Source organism: Ursus maritimus, unplaced genomic scaffold (genome assembly GCF_017311325.1).
Source record: "Ursus maritimus isolate PB19 unplaced genomic scaffold, ASM1731132v1 scaffold_14, whole genome shotgun sequence".
In the NCBI taxonomy this organism is placed as follows: Eukaryota; Metazoa; Chordata; class Mammalia; order Carnivora; family Ursidae; genus Ursus; species Ursus maritimus.
In genome coordinates, this window is record NW_024423786.1 from 34967010 (window position 1) to 34989585 (window position 22576).

The 22576-nt window shown below is 45.7% G+C and overlaps 1 protein-coding gene across 1 annotated transcript in view; it reads right to left on the bottom strand.

Moving 5' to 3' along the window:
• Positions 1-22576, bottom strand: part of CACNA2D3 (calcium voltage-gated channel auxiliary subunit alpha2delta 3) — an 834639-nt gene that overhangs the window by 204911 nt on the left and 607152 nt on the right. Inside the window, exons 15-17 of the mRNA XM_040628675.1 lie at positions 12730-12801; positions 11367-11447; positions 2186-2260 (exon numbers count right to left, since the gene is read on the bottom strand). Coding sequence (XP_040484609.1) covers positions 2186-2260; positions 11367-11447; positions 12730-12801 — 228 coding nt within the window. The remainder of the gene's footprint in view (positions 1-2185; positions 2261-11366; positions 11448-12729; positions 12802-22576) is intronic.

Sequence of the window (22576 nt, forward strand, 5' to 3'; positions counted from 1 at the left end):
TTTTTTTTTTTTTTAAAAAAAGAAAGTTGTATTTTATATTTTATATATATAGAGAGAGTGTGTGCACAAGAGAGAGTGAGAGGAGGGAGGGGCAGAGGGAGAGGATCTTCAAGCAGACTCCCCACTGAGCACGGAGCCTGATGCTGGTTCCGTCTCGTGACCCTGAGATCATGACCTGTGCAGAAACCAAGAGCCGGATGCTCAAGTGACTGAGCCACCCAGGTGCACCCCTTATGTTCTTATCATGGATCAATTGCAAAATGGTCCATCTGGTTTGGATTTTCACAGGTGAGATGCTGGGGCATTGGCCTAGGCCTCCCGTTCATGGGAACTTGACCCTGGCCGTCACTTTTGGTGGAAGCGCTCAATACAGTGTTTCAGCAGCGAGAAGAACAGGAAGGACTTGTATTTGTGAGCACATACTGTCATGGGAGGATGGGCGCTGGCTGGTTGCCCTGCTTTTCTAGGAGCCTTTCATCGGCCCCCTCAGGGGCCGCAGCTCCAGAAAGGGCATCAGATGGACTATTAGCAAACAAGCTGTTTGCTGCATGACCAGGAGACATAAAAGACCCGGAAGGCGCTGAGAGTCAGCTGCGCAGGTGGGAGCTGCCCGTCTCCATTGCTGCAGAGAGAGACGTCACCTTGGTGACTTCCGACGCCTGGTTCCATTTCATTCCTTTTTAAAAAGCTGATAAATAGAAAGCTAATGCATCCACTGGCAGAGGACCCAGGTTAGATTCTTTTGTTGACTCTGTTCCACTCCAATTTGGGACAAATAAGCACTAAGAGCCCATATGCCACCACAAACACGGAGCTCCCCCAACAGCCAACCCTCACTGAGTGGCCTGGACATGCATAACAGGCTAAGCTTTTTAGACTTAAATATATTTTTAGACTTAAACATCCTTAAGAAATTAGTAGCTTTTTCAGTCAGACTTTTCCAACATTCTGAGTTACATTTGGAATCAGCAAACCAGTCAACTCAATCCTTTTTTGATAAAAAGATTGTCAAAATCAAATAGTAACATAAGTCCCATCTTACAGCACGCATGTGGGATCCACATGATGTGGCCATGAGTCCATTAATACCAGGGCGATTAGAGCAAAGCTGGATGATGAGGCCGCTCAAACATGAGCTCTTTCTAGACAATGACCCACGCACCAAGCAAACTGGCCCCCGCTATGCTGCACCAGCAGACATTTGCCCGGCAGACCCTGAGCCACTATTTTCTTACCATGATGAAAGAAACCAGAATGTGTGGGGTGGGTGGGTGCAAGCAGACACGGGTGTGTGTGGCCATAGAAAACCACCTATACTTTCTTAACTCTCAAAAGCAGAGTGTACAACATTATTTTTTACGATTTTATATCTTTTGTAAAATCAGCTAAACACACTCAAACCCAAAGGGTTGTCCTTCTTTCAACATGTTGCAACTAGTCCAGAGGTCACAAACGCGCTCACCGCCAACGCCCCTCCGGAGTCCACAGCGGAGACTGTCAGCAGGCCGGTGCCTCCCACCCAACCAGCCTGGCTGTGCCTCGGACTCCTCAACACAGTGCTCCAGGCAGCCTCTCCCCAGGGTGCAGGGGGGACCAGGACACCATGGGCCGTCCTGGATCTGGCCTGACCCCACTCACTTCAGAGGGAAAATGGTTTACACATCGGGTCACCAAACAATGTGGCTGGATATGGCTTAGGCAGGGGATGGAGAAAATCACCACTGTTCAAATTAAACAAAAAGGTATTGTTGAATATCATCTGCACAGGAGGCACTGAGCTTACATCACGGGATTCAGGGGCAAATCCCACCGTAATGAATTTCCAGGGATCCTGGGTCTAATTTGTTGTGTCCAATGTAGCTTGCAGTACGTGGGTCTCCGTGGAGTGTGAGAGATCATTTGTTATATAGAGGTACCCATCATGATGGGTTTAAATGTCTAGAGTCAAATTTTTTTTTGCATGTGTTGGCAGATGTGAAATAAAGAAATGCATATAAATATATAGTAACATATACAAAAGAATGATAGTAAATATATTTATCCTACATCATTAGGTATTATGTGTCAAAATACTATAAACTGAACTTTAAAAGTAAACATTGCTGCAAAGTGTCATCACTGTAGAACCGAAGATAATCTCTTAAAATCATAAAAGGAGAAACATAGAAATAGGCATTTCTCTTACCAGTGGTCTGAGTTCTGGATGCGTCAGGATATATCCATTATTTGTGATCGCAAAGGCATAACCGTGAATCCCTAACTGTAAGAAGTGAGAAAGAAACCTTCATTAGCTAGCCCCCTGGTGAATTCACAAAGCATAAAGCAGGCCGACATTTAGCAATTTACAGCTTAAACTTGGCATTCATAACCCTTATCAGCACAATATTTCATTAAAATGAATGCAAGGCGTTGATCCTTGACATTTGGTAGAAATGAAGACCTGTCACAGGATAAGCTCAGCAAATAACACAATTTAAAATGTCACATCCCCATGTTGGTGTCCAAGGGCCTTACTTTGATTTATTTAAAACAAAAACTTTTTTTTTTTTTTTTTTAAAGAAAGTAGCTAATGTTTCTGGTAAGATCCTCTATTGAAGCAAACAGAGTTTTATCAGCCCGGGTGTCTTCCATCTCCCCGTGATAAGGAAAGCAAAGAGGAGGTCTCTGATTCCCATCTAGACTTCCCACCAGTCCATACCCACAGGGGCCATCTCACGCATGCACGAGGCAGTCATTTTCCATAATTCTTCAAGGATAAAAGTGTCCCCACCAGCCCAGACAGGAGCCTGCCAACCCCTTTTATATCCTTTCGTCTTTAAATTTGGAGGCTGCCAAGCTTTTCCATGCATGCTTCCATCGACACAAAGCCTGGGTCATTTTCTATGCAGAGCCTCACTTAATTTATGTTTTCTGACTAAATGGGACTATGGGAAATAGTTTGAGAGCAATGAAATGTTTTATTAGCTTTAAAAAGTATGTAATCAAATTTAACACTGCACTTATTTAAATAATAATCCCGGCTTTTTGACAATATTTCTATTACACAGTTGACTGCACCCATTGGCTACAATAAATTTACCTACAAATCATTCATGTATTAAAATGGCCCCCTGGCATAAAACCCATACTGATCTCTCTCTGAAGAAAGAAAATGTAACCCACTTTGCCAGAGTAGTGAAAGGGGAGAGGGGAAAAAAAAAAACACACAACCCTCTATTTTTTCCGACAAGTTATTTCATAGTTCTGAGCCCTCACTGTTCCTTTTCTTTCAAATTCTCTGCCACTCACATTCTTGAATATGATACTATTAAATGATCCAGACAACAGAGTTTACAAACCAAGAATGACCCTGTCTGCTTGTTAGCTTAACGTCAAGGTGATGTGGAATTAACTTCAGAGAATTTAACACCGACAATTAAAAGTTTCCCTTGCATTACATAAAGCAAATATGCACGTGGTTGTCAAGGGCAACAGACATTTTCTCCTGGAGTTACCTTGCACAAGTCTTAATAAGATTCTACGAGACTCTAATGATAAAGTATATTTCATTATGCTGTGAAAGATAAACCAGAGATTTCCTATCCTTTGAGATGTATATCGTCTCTTTCATCTTGTCTCTTGGAAAAATGTCAGACACAGTCAACACTGCATTAATTACCATTATTATGTCCCAGTTTAATACAGACTCGAGGGGTCAAAAAGGACTCAGAGTTTGACTTTTTTCCATGAAAGGCAAAAGTGGTATTTGATCGGAAATGCAAACTCAAAATTCGACCAAACAAGTGATGTATAATTTTATAGTCAGCTAACATATTCAGTGCTTTCCAACGCACCTTACTTCAGTTATTGGTTTGCTTGTGGGAAGTAATACTCAGAAGGAGGCAGAACTCCTTGTATACACTCTCTAAACTCTACTTTCTTGTACAGTACTAATCAAAATGGTAACTCTTATTTGTGAGGTTGATTACAGAGAATCAAGGTGTCTGTCAAGCAAGGCCTTTGGCTGCTTCCCCACCTGAATATAAGGTTCCATGACGGCCAAGGTCAAACCACGTGGTCAAAATGGCGGTTGGGATGGAGGGAAGAAGAGCAGGAAACAGAGAAAGCAGAAAAGGAGTAACTGGGAACAATGAAGGGAACGGACTTGAACGCAGATCCCACACAGCTGACCTAAACCCTGCTCCCTCCCCTAGAAGGCAAAGGCTGAGCTGACTTCTCACCAAGTGTCCTCCACTCATTGTCCAACCACTATCCCCACCTCCCCATTGCCCATCGGTGCCCCTTCTGGAATGTGCCTTTGCTGTGCCCCTGCCCCCCACCAAGACGCCACCAGAACAGAACTCCCTTCTCTACTGTGGCCAGTGGTCACCTGATGGCTGGTCACACACTGCAGAAAGCTCTCTTGAATTTTCCCAGTTCAATGGGCCAACTGCCCTCCGTCCCGACACTCTATTCCCTCTGCTTCCAGGCCCCATATACCCAGGTATCCTCCTCTTCATAGGATCCTCACCTTCTGCCCATCCTCAAGCACTCTTTTCCCCCAAGCTTTTACCCCCAGGGCCCCTTGTCTGCTTTAGCTCTCTCCCCCAGTAAGCTTCAGCAAGCACCTGGCTGCTGCGGATCCCTGGGTCTGTGCTCCAGCCATGGCCTCTCCCCTCATTGGCAGGTCCACGTGTCCAACTGTGTGTTGGGCATCTCTACCTGGACATCCCCCAGGTGCCTCAGATTCACCCAGCCCAACATGTGGGTGCTGCTCTTTCTGCTCCTGTCTATATGGGCACACCACCCAACCCCCCAGACTCCTAAGTTAGAAACTAGAGCATCAGCCTTAGACTTCTTTCTTTCTCTCATCCCCAACTTCTTGATCCAAGTGATCACTGCTTTTTCTTGCAAAAATTACTCAGATTCATTGCTGCTTCCCCACCCCGCCATCCATGTAGATTTAATGTAATAGATTTCCACAATGGTCCTGTTCTTCCTGCCTCAGAGGTCCCAACAAAGCCATCCTCCACATTGATCAAGATCAAAAACAACTGTGACCCTGTAGCTCCCCTGTATAAAACTCACTAAAGATCTCTTTCACGTGTAAGATAAAATCCATAGGGCAATCCGTCAGGTCTCCTGGGGCCTGGTCCCTCCCTAAGTACCCATCTCCACCTCCTTCCACACATTGCCTCTTAGGGCACAAGGCAGTGACAACAACCCCTTTGTACTTTTCTCTTCTACCCATACCTTTACTCATATATGGCAGCTGTCTAGAGCACCCTCTCCTTCCCATCTTCCCCGGCTAATTCTCGACCATGCTAGAAGCTTAGCATCACGATCGTGTCCTACAAAAAGTCTCTCCTGACTCTCCCCATTGCTCCATCCCTTCCATACCATGTTTCCATAACACCCTGAGAATTTTTCCACTACTACCTTCACCCTAATGCATGAAAATGGGACACCTACTTCTCTGCCTCTCAGCCCTCGCTGGTTCTTTCTCTCCTCTGCCTTGTTCTCAATGAGGCAGTGACTCCCCCATCACAATGGGCTCTTTGTGGGCACAGAGCATCTCACTCATCTTTGACCTCTACAGCCCCTAGCACAACATCTGGCACATGGCAGGTCCTCCAGTAAGGTTCGTGAGTACTTAAGACATTCATCACTTTACCCAAATATTGTCTAGTTCCTCTTTAAAGTTTGAACGAAAGTAAGTATTACAAATGAGCCGAAAAGGGGAAGGTGATGTGCCACGGCAGGTGCACAGTGGGTCCTCGGCAAGGCTGTACCTGAGAAAGTCATCCTGGCATTCAGAAGCTATCTGGCTAATGTCCTTCCCAGGAGAACAAAACACCACAATGTGCATGTGGACATAACCTAATGGAGACGTAAGAAGAGAAATCCTGAGTAAGCTTCAAAACATTCTGTGGATGAACCTCTCAGAAAACCAAAAGCTTACAGCAAGACAATGCCCAACCTTTGTTGTTGGCCACACATCAGTATCCTGATGAAATCTCTAATTTTTGTTTCATCTGAACTAGAACCAGTCTTCCTGTCCATTCTACCGTGCAGTCCCACAGAGTAATAGGAACAAACCAGACACAAGGCCTTCCAGCACTTGAGGCTGCCAAAAGGGCCCTCGTCCTGAAGCATGCTCTCCTGGAGGCCGGGAGCCTCGTGGTCCAACACCCCAGGGAAGGAGGTGCTTCCCTTCCAAGTGCAGAGCCTTTGGGCTAATGAAGTGAACCCAATTATAAAATGGCTCATTATGTTAACAGAGGCTGTGGTGTCTGGAAGTTATTGCTGGGGTGTCTGGATTTCTTAATAAAACTTACAGGAAGTCTGATTGCTTGTGGGAAAATCTATGAAGCTAAGGGAAAAGAAAGAATTCTATCTTCTGGGAAAACCCCAAGAGCCAAGAGTGGACTCATCTTTACAAGGTGTTAATCAGGAGGAAAAGGTGTGATCCACACTCTGGTCCCTGGAGCTCTCTTCTCCTGGATGAGAGAAGCCTGTTCAGCTGTGGCTGTCCCTGGCTGACATGCACCCCCTTTCCCAAGTCTCTTTGTGGGACCCAGAGGAGGGCCGACTCAAGTTCAGGTAGGTCATACGTGTGTCTCCACTTCCCAGCCTGACCCTTGGGAAAGCACGCAGCAGAAATGCCTCTACTTCCGGCTCTGCTGGTGAATTTTCTGTAGCCAATTTTCCTCTATTCTGTGGTTAGACTTTATTTCACTCATCTCTGATTAGCTGAGTTATGTTGAGAAAGTTATTTTAAGTATCCTCAACTAAGCATGGAGCCGAGTGATACCCACTCCAGGGGAACATAGTAATGATTCAATGGGAATGGGTCTTTAATGCCCTTTTACCATACCAAACACACAGTAAAAAGCTCCATGAATATTTTATTGTCTTATTTTATTTTAACTCTTATATTATTTTTAGTATTTTAACTATCATTTCAACTGCTACTATTATTACTGCCATCTATTGTTCCTAATGGCTTCAGGGTAATAGCGGCTAAAATCCTGGCTTGCTAATCGTGAGATCTGGCACTCTATTTAAGCTTTGGGTGCCTCAGTTTCCTTAGCTATAAATGGGGGTGATGGCAGCATCCACCCATGATTAAGGGAGACGATGTTGTAAAGAGCTCAGCACGTTGCCGTAGAGGAAACTCAGGACAGACAGACGTACAGGGCCACCATGATCACTTCCCTATCCTGTTCCTACTGTCTGGATTGTTGGGCATCTGTCCAGTAGGGGCCCTGTGCTTGGGTTTCTACAGCGTCTCATAGGAAATAAGAGGCTTAAGAAATGCTTGGAAACATTTTCTAAAGATGGGCTGCCCTTCCTTCAACCCTGAGTCAGTAATTCTGGGCATGTGGGTTTGGGGATTTCAATAATAGTAAGGTCCACCATCTTTAGGGGCCTCAAATCCTTCCCTCATTCCCATGGCTTTCAGCCCCTGAGGGAGCAACACAGTTTCCAACATTTGACTCTGAGGGTCAGGATCGGCCAGCTGACATATCATGCCTCTGGAAACTTAACTCCCAACTGTAGAAGCCTTGGTGGTAGATGGAGGGGGTTGTCAGAGGCCCAGGAGGACAGAGGGCCTTTGTCATTTCAGTTAACCCAACGAGGAGTGGGGTTTTTGTTGTTGTTGTTGTTTGTTTTTGTGTTTTGTTTTGTTTTTGCTAAAGAGGCCACCTTTGGGGAGCCTGGACACCTGATTTTAGCTTAGAGATCAGTTCCTCTTGTGATGAAGGTGGCTTTCTGATTTTATCAGCTAACTGGCATCAGCATATGGGAACAGACATGGCTTGCTGGTTCAAAGATGTTTCTTCGCCAAGGGGTGGAGCAGGTATTAAGGGCCAGACAGAAAGCACTGGGAAGAGTCAGACCCTCTGGGGACTCTGAGAAGCCTGGGCCATTATGTAGGGGCGGCCCTGGGCTTCTGGATGGTGGCCATGGTGTGGTGTCCATGCTGAGAGGAGCTCCAGAAGGCAGGGGTGCCCATTGCCCCAGGCTGAACAATCCCCACGGTGCTCACTCCTCAGCTGTCCATCATCTTCCCATGCACTGTTTTATTTTCTCAAAACAAAACAAAACCAGAGTGTTGAGCAAGATGATTTTAGGTGGCATATGGACCTGGTATTGAATTTACTAGCCAGGATCACTAGTGAGAGCCAGCTCTTTTTAAATTTCTTCCATCCTTCCAGTTAGAAGAAAAAGAAAGTCTCCACTTAGTATATCTTTACCACTTGCCTTTCAGATTACCCTAAAAAAGAAAGAACAGACCTCAATTTCGGAACTTTAAATTATCAATCATTTAATACTATTTCTTTAATTCTTTTTTTTCACAATTCTTCTATAGTGTCTGATGACACTGGCTTTTCTTTGAAAATACTGCTATGGTGTTTCCCATTAAAATTTGGTTCAGTGAAGAAAGTTTTGAGTTGATTTGCAAATGAACTATTACGTAAACAATGGTACAGATGGTACATAAGCATGGCAACAGATCACGAAGGGTTACTGAATGGCTAAGGTATTCCTTAAGCTCACGGGTCTAGGAGTTACACAGACCTGGCTCAAATCACACTCACCACTTCCTACTGATGTGGCCCTGAGCTCTGTGGACGGAAGCGCCATGAACCTGAGTTTCCTTAGGCGCAGAATGGACACAACAGCTCTGCTCTTACCTAAGGGGCAACTGGTACCACGAAGTGGGTCATGCACTTGGCACAGTGCCGAGTCCTGGCAGATGTTATCTGTCAATCCTGCACCACGAGACCCAGTCCGGTAGCACGGAACGGTGCTTTTGTAAACAGCCGTTCTAAGCATCTCTCACTTTGCATCCAACCCGCTGAGAGATGACCCAATTTGGCTGCAGCCACTCAGCTAACTTGCTCAGATAAGAGTTTGCCGTGATGCCTGGTGATGGGCTGAGCCATTGGCTTGCTCTCATCCTGACCCTCTGTGCAAAGGTAAGCCTGTCCTTGTTGTCAACTGCCTACAGCATATGACCTTGTATTATAAGCCTTTCCTCACGTCTTTCAAAAAATTCATTTTTAAAGGTGGCAAAGGATCCCAGAGGAGGGTCGCCTAGTGATTTGGGTCACATGGTGTTTGGTTGGGCATTCTAGTTTAGTGCGGGTTCAGCGGACGTGAGCCCACAGGTGCCTGAACCTGGCATGAGACACGTATCATCCTCCCACACGGAAGAGGGCAGGAGGCCGTGGGTCATACCCGCCCCCTTGACCGGTGTGTCACCATTGTTCCCAATTCAGGATAATGGTCAAGTCTTCATGCCAGTCTATGAGCAGGTTGTATTGTTATCACCACTGGACAGAAAAACTAAGCGTTACAGAGACTTGTCCACTCAGTGATGGAGCTGGGATCCCGGTGAATCTGTCCCCAGAGCACTAACACTGTCTTCCTCCTGCTGAGGCCCAAGAAGGTCCATGAGCCCCTCCCATGTGTGGCGGATCAGGCTCAGCATGTCAGGGAAGGAGGTGGTAAGGGAGGGGACCCTGGTAGCCAGTCAACCACCTCAGATTCCTGGCCCAAAGGAACTTGCCTGCCTCCAGATGGAGGCAAAGGGAGTCCTTGTCCATCCAAGAGTGGGCCAAAGAAGAGATGGGCAAGCCAATCTGCCTGCTGCTGGGGGAAGAGGGCATGGGTGTCGTTTCAACCCTTGTGCAGTCAGGGGAACCATGGCAGTCCAATGAATGCCTCTCAGGATGGGAGCAGGGCTGCTCTCTGCACGCCTCCCCTGCACTCCCACGCCTACACACACACAGAGACAGCTCTCGGGCAGTTCCACACTGCTGCAGGGGGGCTTCAAGGGACTGTCTTCTTTTTTTTTTTATTTTAATAATATTTTTTTATTATATTATGTTAGTCACCATACCAAGGGACTTTCTTCGTGGAGCTGCCACAGGGAACAACTGAGAGTTTTCTATATGGATTTCAGGGCCTCTCTGGGTCATCTTTTTAAAAGGTCATGTCACTCTACGTGGCTAACTCGTGTATCAGAAAAATATAATGATCACATCTCAACTTATGATTTCACATGTGATTGTGCAAGCTGGGGTTAGGGGAGCTCATTAAGGTGCAGGTGGTCCACGGACAGGGCAGTGCTGCTTGATGGTGGCAAGCAAAGGCTCAGTTAGGACAACATGGCTCAAAAGGACGTGGAGCATGGAGCCTGGCTGTGGTGGAAACCAGGCCTGTGGTATGTCCGTTGCTCCGATTTCACTAAAGTGCTCATCTAACCGTGGCCGTGTACCTTGAGCAGCCAGAGGACATAAGGACCAATTAATGTCATCCTCATGGACCCCAAGATGGCGACAGCCACCAGTCACCTTCGTGGAGACTTGCCACCCCTCTGCCATCAGCCCAGGGCCGGTGCCATCCATCGGCTTGGGGCGGATGCTTCTGTGGGGCCCGCCGGCCCCAGATGGGGCAGACTCCAGTTGACAGACAGCTGGGAAGTCACCTGGAGCGTGGGATGCCTGTTCTTATGGGGCCAGAGTCAGGCTTGGCTGAGGGTGGCACTGGGATGGCCCATGAGAGCCACCTCTGTCCCCAAATGTAGAAGAACTAAATTAACTGAAGGAACAGTGCTGGGAACAGAGTGCCGGGAATGCAGTGTGGGCCAGATAAAGGAGCAAGCGTGGCCTTCCTCTCTCCCCGATGCAGGGCTGGCCTCGCACACAGGGCAGGGTCCTGGCATGTCCACCCTGTTTCTGAGTCCCTCCCATCTGTGCTCCTTCTCCTTGCAATGCTCTTATGCTGGTCTAGACTCCCAAAGCAGTGGCCCACTAAGGCTTGCTGTGTCCTCTTTGTTCCAAATTACCTACTCCACTCCCTCGATTACCCCAGAGTTTAAAAAAAAAAGAAACTTATGATTTTCTTAGTGGATTTTAATTTAGAATTAGGAAAAGAGTATTAATTTGTATGTACACCATTACCTTCCAAGATAGAGGGAAGACTCAAGCAATAGAGTCAGAGACCATTTCTCTTTGTGCCTCATTGGGTTCCTGCTAAGAAGTAACATATTTTCAGGGATCCTCAGCTTGGGGTGAGTTAGGACTGGTTTAGAAGACCATCAGAGACGTGGGACTGGTGTAGACCCGCATAAACATATAGACTCCCATGGACCCACAAAAACCTGGGCAGCACATGTAGACCTACTCAGATCTGCCTGAACTCTTACTATTCTTATTAAAAAAGAAGAAGAAGAAGAAGAAGAAGAAGAAGAAGAAGAAGAAGAAGAAGAAGAAAGAAGTGCCTACCAGAAAGAGAGTAGAGTTCATTACCACTATGGCAGGTAGTGAAAGTATCTTAGACACTTAGCCCTTGACTATTAGGTGAAGCATTACCTTGTATTTGGGAATGGTCTTCAGAAGCTCTTTCACTGGGACATCAGTGCCGACCACACCCAGAAGAATGCCCTTCGATCTCTGTTGAAAAACAAACAGTACGCAATAAAAACAATAATGAGTTACTTTGGTGGAAGGAATAGAATTGAATGAGAAGCCAACACACCACAGATCATTGTCTGGTGCCTTCTCGAAGCTTCTAGAGATTGAAGATTAACCCAGATATCTATGAGGCCCCTTTTCTATCCCCCACTCCCACCCCCAAATATTGCTAGACAGAAATGGTAGCTTCTTAGGCCAAACACTCACTACAGTACCTTTCTACACACACCCATACCAAGATGTCCTAACAGACATCTCTTCTCCCTCCTGAAAATCCATAATTAATATGAAGAAACACAAAAGTTTTAGCAGCTAAGGGCTGTGAGCATTAACCAGTTAATTTATGGAAGCTTCCTCCAGGAAAGACTTAACATAACTGCTCTCTCAATTTGCACTGTCATCTGGTGCCCAGGGGAAAGACGGAATAACCCTCACAATTTTAGTAGCATGTTGGAACCAAGGACCAAGGTGAAGGAATAGGCCTCCAGGGAGGGTCCCAGTTTCCAAAGTCAGCATGATGTGCTGAAACTGTCAGGGTCAGAAAGACCTCCTGGAAAAAGACACAAATTGCTATCACCCATTGTTTCCCTCCAGGTCAAATCCACCTGGAACCTCAGAAGGTGACGCTTTTTAGAAATAGGGTGTGATCACTTCGAGGCAAAACCATCCTGGATTTAGGATGGACCCTGTATCCAACAACGGCATCCTTAGAAGAAGACACAGAGACCCATGAGAGAAGATGGCCACATGGAGAGGGAAGCAGAGCTGCCATAAACCGAGGAACATCTGGGCACTGGAAGGACCTTCTAGATCCTTCTGAGGAAGCACAGCCCTACCAACACCATGATTTTGGGCTTCTAGACTCCAGAATTGTGAGAATAAGTTTCTATTGTTTTAAGCCTCCCCATTTGTGGCCCTCTGTTACCACAGCCCAAGGAAACTAACGCAAGGCTGGTCACTATGCATTGGGAAGGGGTCATCGCACCACACACCAGGATTCTCTCTGGCTTTTGCCTTCCTCTGGTCATTTCACACCTATGTTTGGGGAAAGTGCTGCATACTGTCACATGACATCTGCCGGAAGTCCTCTCGTCTATTCTTGATGTTGTGATTCTAACAGCAGAATTAAAAGTGAGGAAAAGTGATAGACCTCCTATCCTTACTTAATATAAATAAAGGAAGGTCACCAGAGCTTGAGTCAGAGGGTGTCTGAGATGGCAACCCTCCTAGCATCGTGCAGGAACATGGCTGCTGTACTCACGGTTTCATTCTGCTTACTAAACACAGGCATGGCGACCGTGGTCATCAGGACAAGGCCCTGATCATCGGCAAGCTGGACGGAGAGAGAAGTCAGTTACCTGGGAATGATCTGTAAACCACAGATGGCTGCCAGCCACAGCCCTCGACCATCTCATCCTTTCCTGACCAGGGCCATTAGGAATGGACCACTGCCCACTTAGGCGGGCAGCTGAGAAGAGAGTGCAACATCCCTGTATTCTGACTAGCAGATAAGGACCCTAGTCCATGGCTGGGGAAACCAAGTCAGTTGCTGTCGGTCAGTCCAGCTGATCTGTTACTGCATTCGGCCATCTGGGTTCAAAGAAAGCCCGGCTTGGATCTTACTGATTCACTTTGTTTTCTGACCACAGATTGATTCTACCCTTTTACTTTGCAGACATTTATGTGCAATATGAATGCTTCTCCTTAATCTGAAAATTGAGCATCAGAAAACATGAGCATAAGGGGTTTTATGAGTTGCCCCTGCTGGAAACAATGGACTCTGGAATCATTTCTTCTCCCTGAGGTAGCTGAGTCAAGGCCTTTTGGTACCTCTACATGCCTCTGTGTGTCAGTCCCAGACAGGAAACAAAACAAAAACAAAACACAACAAATAACTTTATCACCTCATCCCTAAAATCACTGCTAAGAAGCTAAACATTTCTCTTGGAATAACAACCCTTGAAGGAGGGCAAACAACATGCTTCCAGGTCCATCTGAATTGTATACAATGCATTGAGACCCAGAATCACATCTGCTTTTCACACAGTGTTCGGAGACAGGCAGGAACCCTATCCTGCCCCCCAAACAAATGGGGAAACAGAGTCCTGGACCACAGTAGGCTTGGGTCCAAGACAACCCCGGTTTTAATTCTCAGCTTTGAATCTTTATTAACTGCATTTGTTAAGCCTCCACATCCTCATAGGAAATAATGCCAATTATCCCCCAGCATTGTTACCATGAAGACAAAATGTGAAACTGCCCAGCATGGTGCCTGGCATGAGGACATGCTCAAAGGATGTTGATTTCTTTTCCATGCCTGCAAGGTCATGTGGCTAGTAAGTAGCAGAGTCCAGAGTGAGACCAAGGCATGTGACATTTCTGACAGGGACCAAAGTTACCATGGCAAGTTTGGTGGGAGAAAGATCCTTTCTAGTTTCACGGCCCATTCTAGCCTCACATGAAGCCATCTGTGAACAAGAATCCACTACCTTCAGTCTATAGTGTTTTCTGATGTGTGAGTACGTCTCCATAGCTTTAGTTCCATAGAAAAACCAGGTATTTTTCCCTCAATCTCCTCGGGAAGAGGCATTTTAAAGAGAAGATTCTAAAACCTAAGGGCCCCCATGGACTGAGGTCTCCATGGACTGGCTGGCCTTTTGAGAAAAGAAAAGGTCATCAAACTCAGTCCATCTTCCACCCATCTTGTTCTTTCAATAGATTCTTCAAGCTACTGGGCCTCACTACTTATAATGTGGTTCATAGAACAGCGGCATGACTGAACCCAACTCTAGACATTTTAATAATTAGTATGCATATTAAAATTCAAGGAGCATCATTATAGGAAAATCCTTTCTACCATCAATACTCATGATAGCTAAAAAGAAGCTTGTAGGCATAGGGAAGGGCTCCTACGAGAGACAGATGGGGTCATGTTTTAGCCATTTCTGTCAAGTTGGACCTGTATTCCTCCCTGACTAACAAGATGAGGCAAGAATCACACGTTCGGTCAAGGGCGGGGAATTTATGGTGTGAAGGTTAATTTTATGTGTCAACTTGGCCAGGCCATGGTGCCCAATGTTTTGATCAAACACCAATCTGAACATTGCTGTGACTGTATCTTTCTAGATGTGATTCACATTTAAATAAGCAATCTTTGATAAAGCAGACGAGCCTGCATAATGTGGGTATGCCTCCTCCTATCAGTTCAAGGGTTTCGGAGAAAAAAAACAGGTCCCTGAAGGAAGAAGGAATTCTGCTTCGCAATTGCCTTCCTCCCCTCCTGCTGGACCTTCCAGCCTGCCAACCCACCCTACAGATTTCAGATGTGTCAGCTCCCACAACTGTGCAAGGAATTCCTTACAATCAATCTCTCTCTCTGCCCCACTCCATAGATATGACATATGTCCTACAGATAGGGAAGAAATGTATCTATCCCCTAAGCTTCTCTTTCTCTGGAGAGCCCTGACTGATACACGTGGTAATCATGTAATCTGTTATTCAGAGCAGCCTAATTTGGGTGTGAGAATGGACAACAAACTTACTACTACATCATAATTTTAATAACTAAATAATATTAACCATGAGATGATAATGACAGTTTGTGAAGACATGGTTTTCAACATCCTGCTAAAAATACTTAAAGTGTCCTATGGCCACCACGGGGGTATGGAAAGCCATTTTCAGAGAACCAACCCACAGTTAACACCTCTCTTAGGATCAGAGATCTCCCCACATCCCGACTCCTTGACTAATCCTCAATGCTATACAGAAAAGGGATTTGAGCGGATCCATAACCCCAGGCAACTTCCACTTTGCAACTCAAATCAAAATTTCAAGCGATGCCAACATATATCATGGATGAAATCAAAACATACCACTGACAATAATGAGAAATGAAGCTTTTTCCTGCAACCAGTAAGAATCAGTTATAAGTCACTGGTAATCGTTCTGGCACAGACACAAGATCATGGGAAACTTGCAAATATTAAGCCGGCATACAGTATCAACGTCACTCAGAGGCTAATTCCAAAGGTAATTACGGCCTGTCATTACCTTACCAAAAAAAAAAAAAATCCCCATAACGTTGCGTGTGTAGTGAAAGCATTCATTTTTTAACCAGCCTCTTGTAAACAAAGGAAAAGCAGTGAGCTCGGTGCTGGGAGGACATGTACTCTCTCCCCGGGCAGTTCTGACCCCGATCTGGACTGGCTTGGCCAGAACCTTAACCTGTACCCTTCTTGATGTGCGCGGCTCACCGGTGCGGCCACGAGGGCTGGCGGGGCCTGGAAACACAAGCGCGTGACCCCAAGGTGTTCTCCTGCACCCACCAGCTCCATCTCTCCCAGTCTCCACGGATCTGGGTTCTGCGAATCCTGAACGTTTCATGGAGAAGAAACATCAGCTTGAAAATTAATTTGCACTGTGAGCACTTTACGATCGAAAGGCATTCTGCGCTCCTGCCGTAGGAAATAGCAGCCGGTGGCAAAGGCATTTTGTCCAGACCACCACGCAGGAGCTATGGAGCCAACCGCGGCTGACACTCTCTGTCCCCACACGCTAGGGGGTCCCTGCTTTTCTGTGGCCCCCTAACCTGTAGTGGCGGCTGAGGCGAGAGCTGCTTATGATTCATACACGTGGCTTCCAAGAAAAACCCAGACACAGAGTCAACATTCATGTTCCAAAGGGTAGGCATGGAAGAGGGAGGTCACCATGCGCCATCTGGGAAAAATCCTATTAACTGAAGGCCAAGTGGGAACCCTAAAATGAACTGCCATTCAACTGCATTTGCCCAGGCTTTGAACAGGCCTCCGAAGTGCCTTGGCTGTGGTGTTCTCTTGTATAATAAGTGTATATTATTCCATATCCTTCATTTCCTATGCTACATAATGGGGACCGTGCTGGTATCAAAGGAAATGATGAATAATAATACCGAACATCTGGTTTATAAAACGCAAACTTGCTCAACAGATTGACTGCTTCCTGTCGGCTTCCCAAGCTAATCACGCATGTGAGCCTGTGTGACTATGCATTTGGGTTCATGTGTGAGGTTCCTGCAGTGGCGCCGGGGCCCTACTCCTGACGCTTGATTCGCTTCCCGCCAGGGGCACCGGCTGGCCATGCGGACAGCTCTCCGGTATGGCCCCGGATGGGACGACCCCCAGAGTGAGGTCCACCAGTGTTGCCGCTGGGCTAGGTATCATTCATTGATTCCCTGGGGACACATGCCTCGAGCACCAGCGTCCGTGCCAAGTCCCATGCCATGTGCTGGAAGGCTGGAAGATACCCAGGCAAGACACAGAGGTCTTACCCGTCAGGAACCCAAGTCCCCCAGAGGAGACAGATGGGCAACGGGGCAGAGGGAGAAACGCTGGCTGGGGCAGCACACTGGCTCTAGTCACGTGAGCAGAGGGCCTAGCTTCTTCAGGACTAGCCTAGACTAAAGGAAACACGTCCAAGAGTCACTGGCATCTGTCGGGGTTTTTATGACAGATCCAGAATGGTTCCTGAAAACCAATGTGACGACGGCAGAAACAAGGTCCCTGCCACAGAGCAGTTTTGTCCATTTGCTTTAAACTTCAGAATATGTATCAGTGGAACAATGAAGGGGGACATATTTTTAAAAACCACCCAGTACTTTTCTTCCCCCCCTTTTTTTCCCAAATATTACCCCCTTTCTTTAGAGAAATCCTCTTCATCCCTTTCCTCCACGAGGTTCTCTTGGCAACTAATCTCTCCCATCCTGCATGTTACTGGGCATCACACCCAGGCTGAGCCAACTGGGGCACCACACACACACACACACACACACACACACACCCCACACCCCCTACCCAGGCCACCTGTTTTGTTTTTTTTTTTCCCCATCTGGAGCTAATAGGAAAAACTCTCTACTCCCCTTCGCAGATGACTAGAAGAATGTAATCCTGACAACCAAGTTCTTTCCCCATAGAGAAGAGACGGGGAAAATAAAGTCAACCCAGAGACAGAAGAAGAAGTGTGTGTGTGTGTGTGTGTGTGTGTGTGTGTGTGTGTGGTGGGAGATAAGGAGAGGCATGGAGGGAGGGGGAGGGAATGAGAAAAGGGGACAGGGAGGGAGGGAACAAGTCCTGGGATGCCTTCATCCCTAAGCTCAACTCCACCCATGCTGTTTTCCATTATTGGGTTCCTTGAGGCGATGTTTGTTGTTTTTTTCTTTTTGCCCAAATGAGCGTGGACTGGATTTGTAACTCTTCTAACAGAAGAATCCTGACTTGCACAAGCGCCCATCTTGACCATAAATGACCTAGGTAGTTCTAGATACCCATCGAGGTGCTCCCAAGTACCCTGTACAACCCACACGGGGAGACACTGCTGAGACCAGAAAGGCCGAAGGCAAGACGTTCCAACAATCTTAAGCTGAGTGGTTGTGTGTCCTTTCCATAAGGGTGGAAATTTAGGTATCCCGAAAGTACCCAGATACTGAATGGCAATGGGCAGCATTCCGGGGGAAATGAGGACTCTTTATGATGGCATCAAAACTATTGTCATTAGGATTTTGTATAAAACTTTTCATGACGAATAGACATTTGCCTGCTTTGAGAAAAGAGCCTGAGAAGTTGCAGAGCCGGAGTCTGCTCTGACAGAGAGTTAGGAACCTGCCAGGAGAGAGGACGGGATGGGGGACAGGAACGGAGGCAGGTTGCAGGCCCTGCCTAGGTTACATCGTGACCAGTTGTGGCTACAGGGATGCCTGGGGAGCCCCCCCCTCAGAAAGACACCTGCTGTGTTGCCTCCCTCACACGTCCACTTACAGGAAGCTTGCCAGGACCAGCGGCAGGACCTGTAGCTGGAGGCCTCTGGGGGCGAGGGCCAAACACTTGAGAAGGGAGGTGGGTTGGAGCCGGGCCCTCAGAAAGCATTCGAACAAGGTAAGGGCAGCATGGCTGACAGCCCATTTGAGGGCTGACAGGTGGTTTTCAGCAGAGCTTCCTGCCATCTCTGCTCAGCCCTGGAGGCTTGGGCTCAAACAGAAGTTTGTGCAGAAATGGGGAACTCAGCTCAGGAAGAGAATGCTCTAAGCCAAGAACAGAGGCCAACTCACTAACTCTTCTCAAAGATTGTATTTCTTCTCTACGTTGCCCCTTTTATGTTTATATGTTTTTCTTTTCTTATTAAAGTCAATCAACATATTGACTATGTTAATGGAGTACATCATATAAATGTATACCGTAATACATAAATATTTTATACATGTGTACATAATTTGTGAGTACACAGCTGGGTTTCTGCTGTGTCTTCCTTCCAACACCTGGCATGAACACCAACCTGCACACCATGAAAAGACACTGCCACCATCTAGTGGCAGTTGGGATGAATTGCAGGCACAAAGTCCTGGGAGATGAGCCTTTTCCAAAGCATAGCCTTACCAATAAAAATGTACTTAAAAGGCAGGCAATGTCACTTAATTCCCCACCCAGTGGGAGAAAAGATAGGCTATATAAACTCATGGTTCTGTTAATAACCTGTAGCTTGACAGAGGAAAAAAAAATAGTACCAAGAGGTGAAAAAACACAGCTGTGTACATCTTTAAATAGAAGATGACACATTTTGAAAGTAGATCGATTCTTTAAGGTGTGCAGGATCTGAGAATGTGATAAGGGAGAGCAGGAAGGGCGAGGTTTTCTCTTTCCTCTCTCCATGAGCGTAAGTTTACCAATGACCTGGGAATCCCTGAGGGCTATTCTTTCAGTAGCACACAATGGGGGCAATGGGAACAAGATAGAAAGAGATGGCAGCCATGTCCTTCAGTTTTCACACTCCATGGCAAGGGGAGGGCTGACAGTAGAAAGCCACTGGAATAACACTCTACAAATCAGTGAGAGCACCAGGGAGGGCTTCAGGAAAACACAGACCTGGAAAAGGGAATATGAGCAGAGTATGTGGCTATGTAGAGACCTTCCACAGGAACAAATCCCTGGACCTTGCCTCCTATTCCCAGACCAAAAAGTCCTCTATCCCTACCCTTTTGATTCCTGTCTATGGCACCTCCCCCAATTCTCCCACTCCTTCCCTCACCCCAACATCCTTTATCTTCAATATTGAACAGAGATCAGGGGGGAAAATCTAGTAAAAACCATACTCAATTATGGGTCTTAACTTTCTGTCCTGGAGGTACCTCTTGCTGGAGATGCAGACACTCTCAGAGGAAGAACAGGTGCAAGCCACGGAAATGTGGAAACTAAAGCCTATTGGTGCATCTCATGCCTGACAAGTATCAGTGCACAGTACCCGCATTATCTGCTTGGCTGATGTGAACAGCATCCGACTCTGAATTTTACTCTCATTTACATCTCCACCGCTGTGAGTGCTAATCATGAAATTTACTAGCTGCTTCAATGGTGGTCAGTTTTAAATGAGAGGCTTTACACACGTACGCATATTTAAAAATACACTTGCTCAATAACCTAAAAAGCCATTTTGAAAGGAGAAGAGAAAGAAAGAATAGTTTGTTCCAGCGATAAAACCAAAAGATTTCTAAATCACCGTTGGTAGTGTATCTGTGCATGTATGTTTGATTTTTTAAATCTCTTCTCTGTATAGTTGAACGTTTTAATAAAAAGAACATCCCCATGAATTTTCACCTACAGAAAACATTTTATAAATAAAACCACCCAACAGCACATGCTTGCAATGAATGTCAATGCCCTAAAATAAATAATAATCATCCTATTCAAACAAATCTTTTTGCATAAAGGTCAAAATAGTCCTTTAAACAAACTATGGTAATACTTTGATATGAAAATGCTATGAGAGTAAAGTTTTTATATTCTGAGTTAAATATATTATGCTTGATTATTAGTATTTTAGATGTTCTTTATAGTAAGACGTTTAGAAAAAGCAGGCATTACTATTTTTAATTGAAGAGCTGGTTCTTTCAATGTAAGCAATATGAATTGTCTGCCTTTTATGATACTACTCAGATGAATTGCTACCCTTCTAAAATTTAGACAATTTAAGAACATCGACCACTGTTTAGATTCTCATTTGCACTGGCATCTTTCAACATTTGTGGAAGATGCCTGACTCCTAAATAATATAAGGCATTAACAAAGTAGCAGTGGGAAATAAGAAGAAACAAGAATAAGTAAATCTTCCAAGTAACATTGCCCCTCCCTTTGCATCTGATTGTCTGGGTAAAGTGCAGTCACTCAGTTTTCGAGAATACTCCATAAGTGATATTTCGCTTTTAGCCAAGACATTGCCACTTCTTACTGAATCATTATTACTTGTGTCTGAGATTTGGAGACCCTGAATTCTTATCAGATTCACTGTATTTTAAATTGTCTAAATACAAAAGTAAACAGATGTCCCTCTTTGAACTTTGTATCTTGTATGAACTCAACTGTTGAATTTGTTTGTCCTCTCTTCCTCTTCTTAACAACCTGAGGACAACTTTGTGAGTGATAGTGTTGGATAATGCTGGAACATCTGTATGAGAATCTCAAAATGACTTTCTTCTAATAAAGCTGTTATTATTTGGGAAAAATTTTATGTTGCTTCCTCTTTTCCCAGCATTTCCGAGCTATGTCATTAAGTGGGGAATATGTTTTATGAGTAAACATCTAGACGGAGGGGAGATGTAGTCTTTGGCCAGGGACACATATATAAGTAAACCCAGGGGCAAGAGAATATTACAGATCAACATATCCAAAAGCTGTTGTAGGAAACTGCTTTGTTTGTTTATTAGGGTATAACATGCTTATTTCAAGACTGTCCCAGAATAATGACAATACAAATTACCATGGGGCATTGGATTTTCGCTAATATTCATGATCAGCTAGGACACATAACTGACCTCCCCAGTATAACGGAGCACTTGTATTTTCACAAACACAGTTTAGACACCTCCCAAATAGATGCCTGAAAATACAGTCAACTGTCGGAGCTTTGGGGCCCTGGGATAAAACCTTCCTCCTGTTTAAAGACCCCCTGAAACGCCGCTTCCTCCATAAAACCTTCCCTAACGAAGTGGAAATGGGAACCAGATGTTCTCAAACTTCACTACAAAGATAATCATATTTACTCTACAACCTAAGATACCATCTAGGACCAAATTTGTGCAAACTGTTAATACAGCAGTCACTGAACACCGTAGCTGGAAGAAAAACTGAAAATTCTGGAGGGCTTGTAAACTGCAAGGGCAGAAGCTGGGAATGATCCCTCTTTTTAGCCACAGCATTTAGCATAGATCTGGTACATAGGAAGTGCTCAGCAAATGATCCCGGAAAGAACGGATTCCGATCCTGCCCTTTCATTTATTTTATAATCAAGGCCCAAGGAGGAAAAGGAGTCACAGTGACTTGATGCCAGGATTTGGGCAAGCCTGTCCTTTTATATTCTGGGGCTTCCACTGGCTCCTGGCTCCTTCACTCGGTATCTGTGCGTGTTGTGCCTGCGCCAGTGTGGTGAGACTGTAAGGAGGCTCTGAGCAGCTGGCACTTACATGCTGCTGCCGTTGCTGGGACAGAATGCTCATGTAACAGCTTAGTTGAACACTGTGACTTTGGAAAGCAGCACAGAGAGGAGAAACAGCTATAGAAGCATCTGGAATTAAATCCCAGAGCAGGTTACCCAAGCTTATCTACCCATCCTTCTATCCATCCATCCATCCATCCATCCCTCCATCCATATCTGTTTCCAAGCACAGCTTGCTATTACTAAACACTGCTTTGAATGTTTTTATATTTAGGTACCCTTAGATTGAACCCTGACACAGACCTTGCAAAGTGTCTTTCAAAGCCCATCTTGTAGGTGAAGAAATAAAGGCACAAAGAACCTGGCACCTGGGTCACAGAGAGCAGCGGAGATTTAGGCCTTGGCCCACCTGATGCTAGAGGCCCCGTCCCAATCACTGTGCCCTCAACCTCCTTTCTGTAAAGGACAAAGACAAATGTCACGTTTTGCCTTAAGGAGCCTGGGGTGCAGTGAAGCACGCTGATCATTGCTAGAGTAGGGGTACCACCCATAGTTCTTGGGAGGGTTAAGTAGAATTCTAGATGTAAAGCAGCCAGCACAGAGCCTGGCACAGCCAACAAGTACACGCACCCTCATAAGGAACGTTCTAGGTG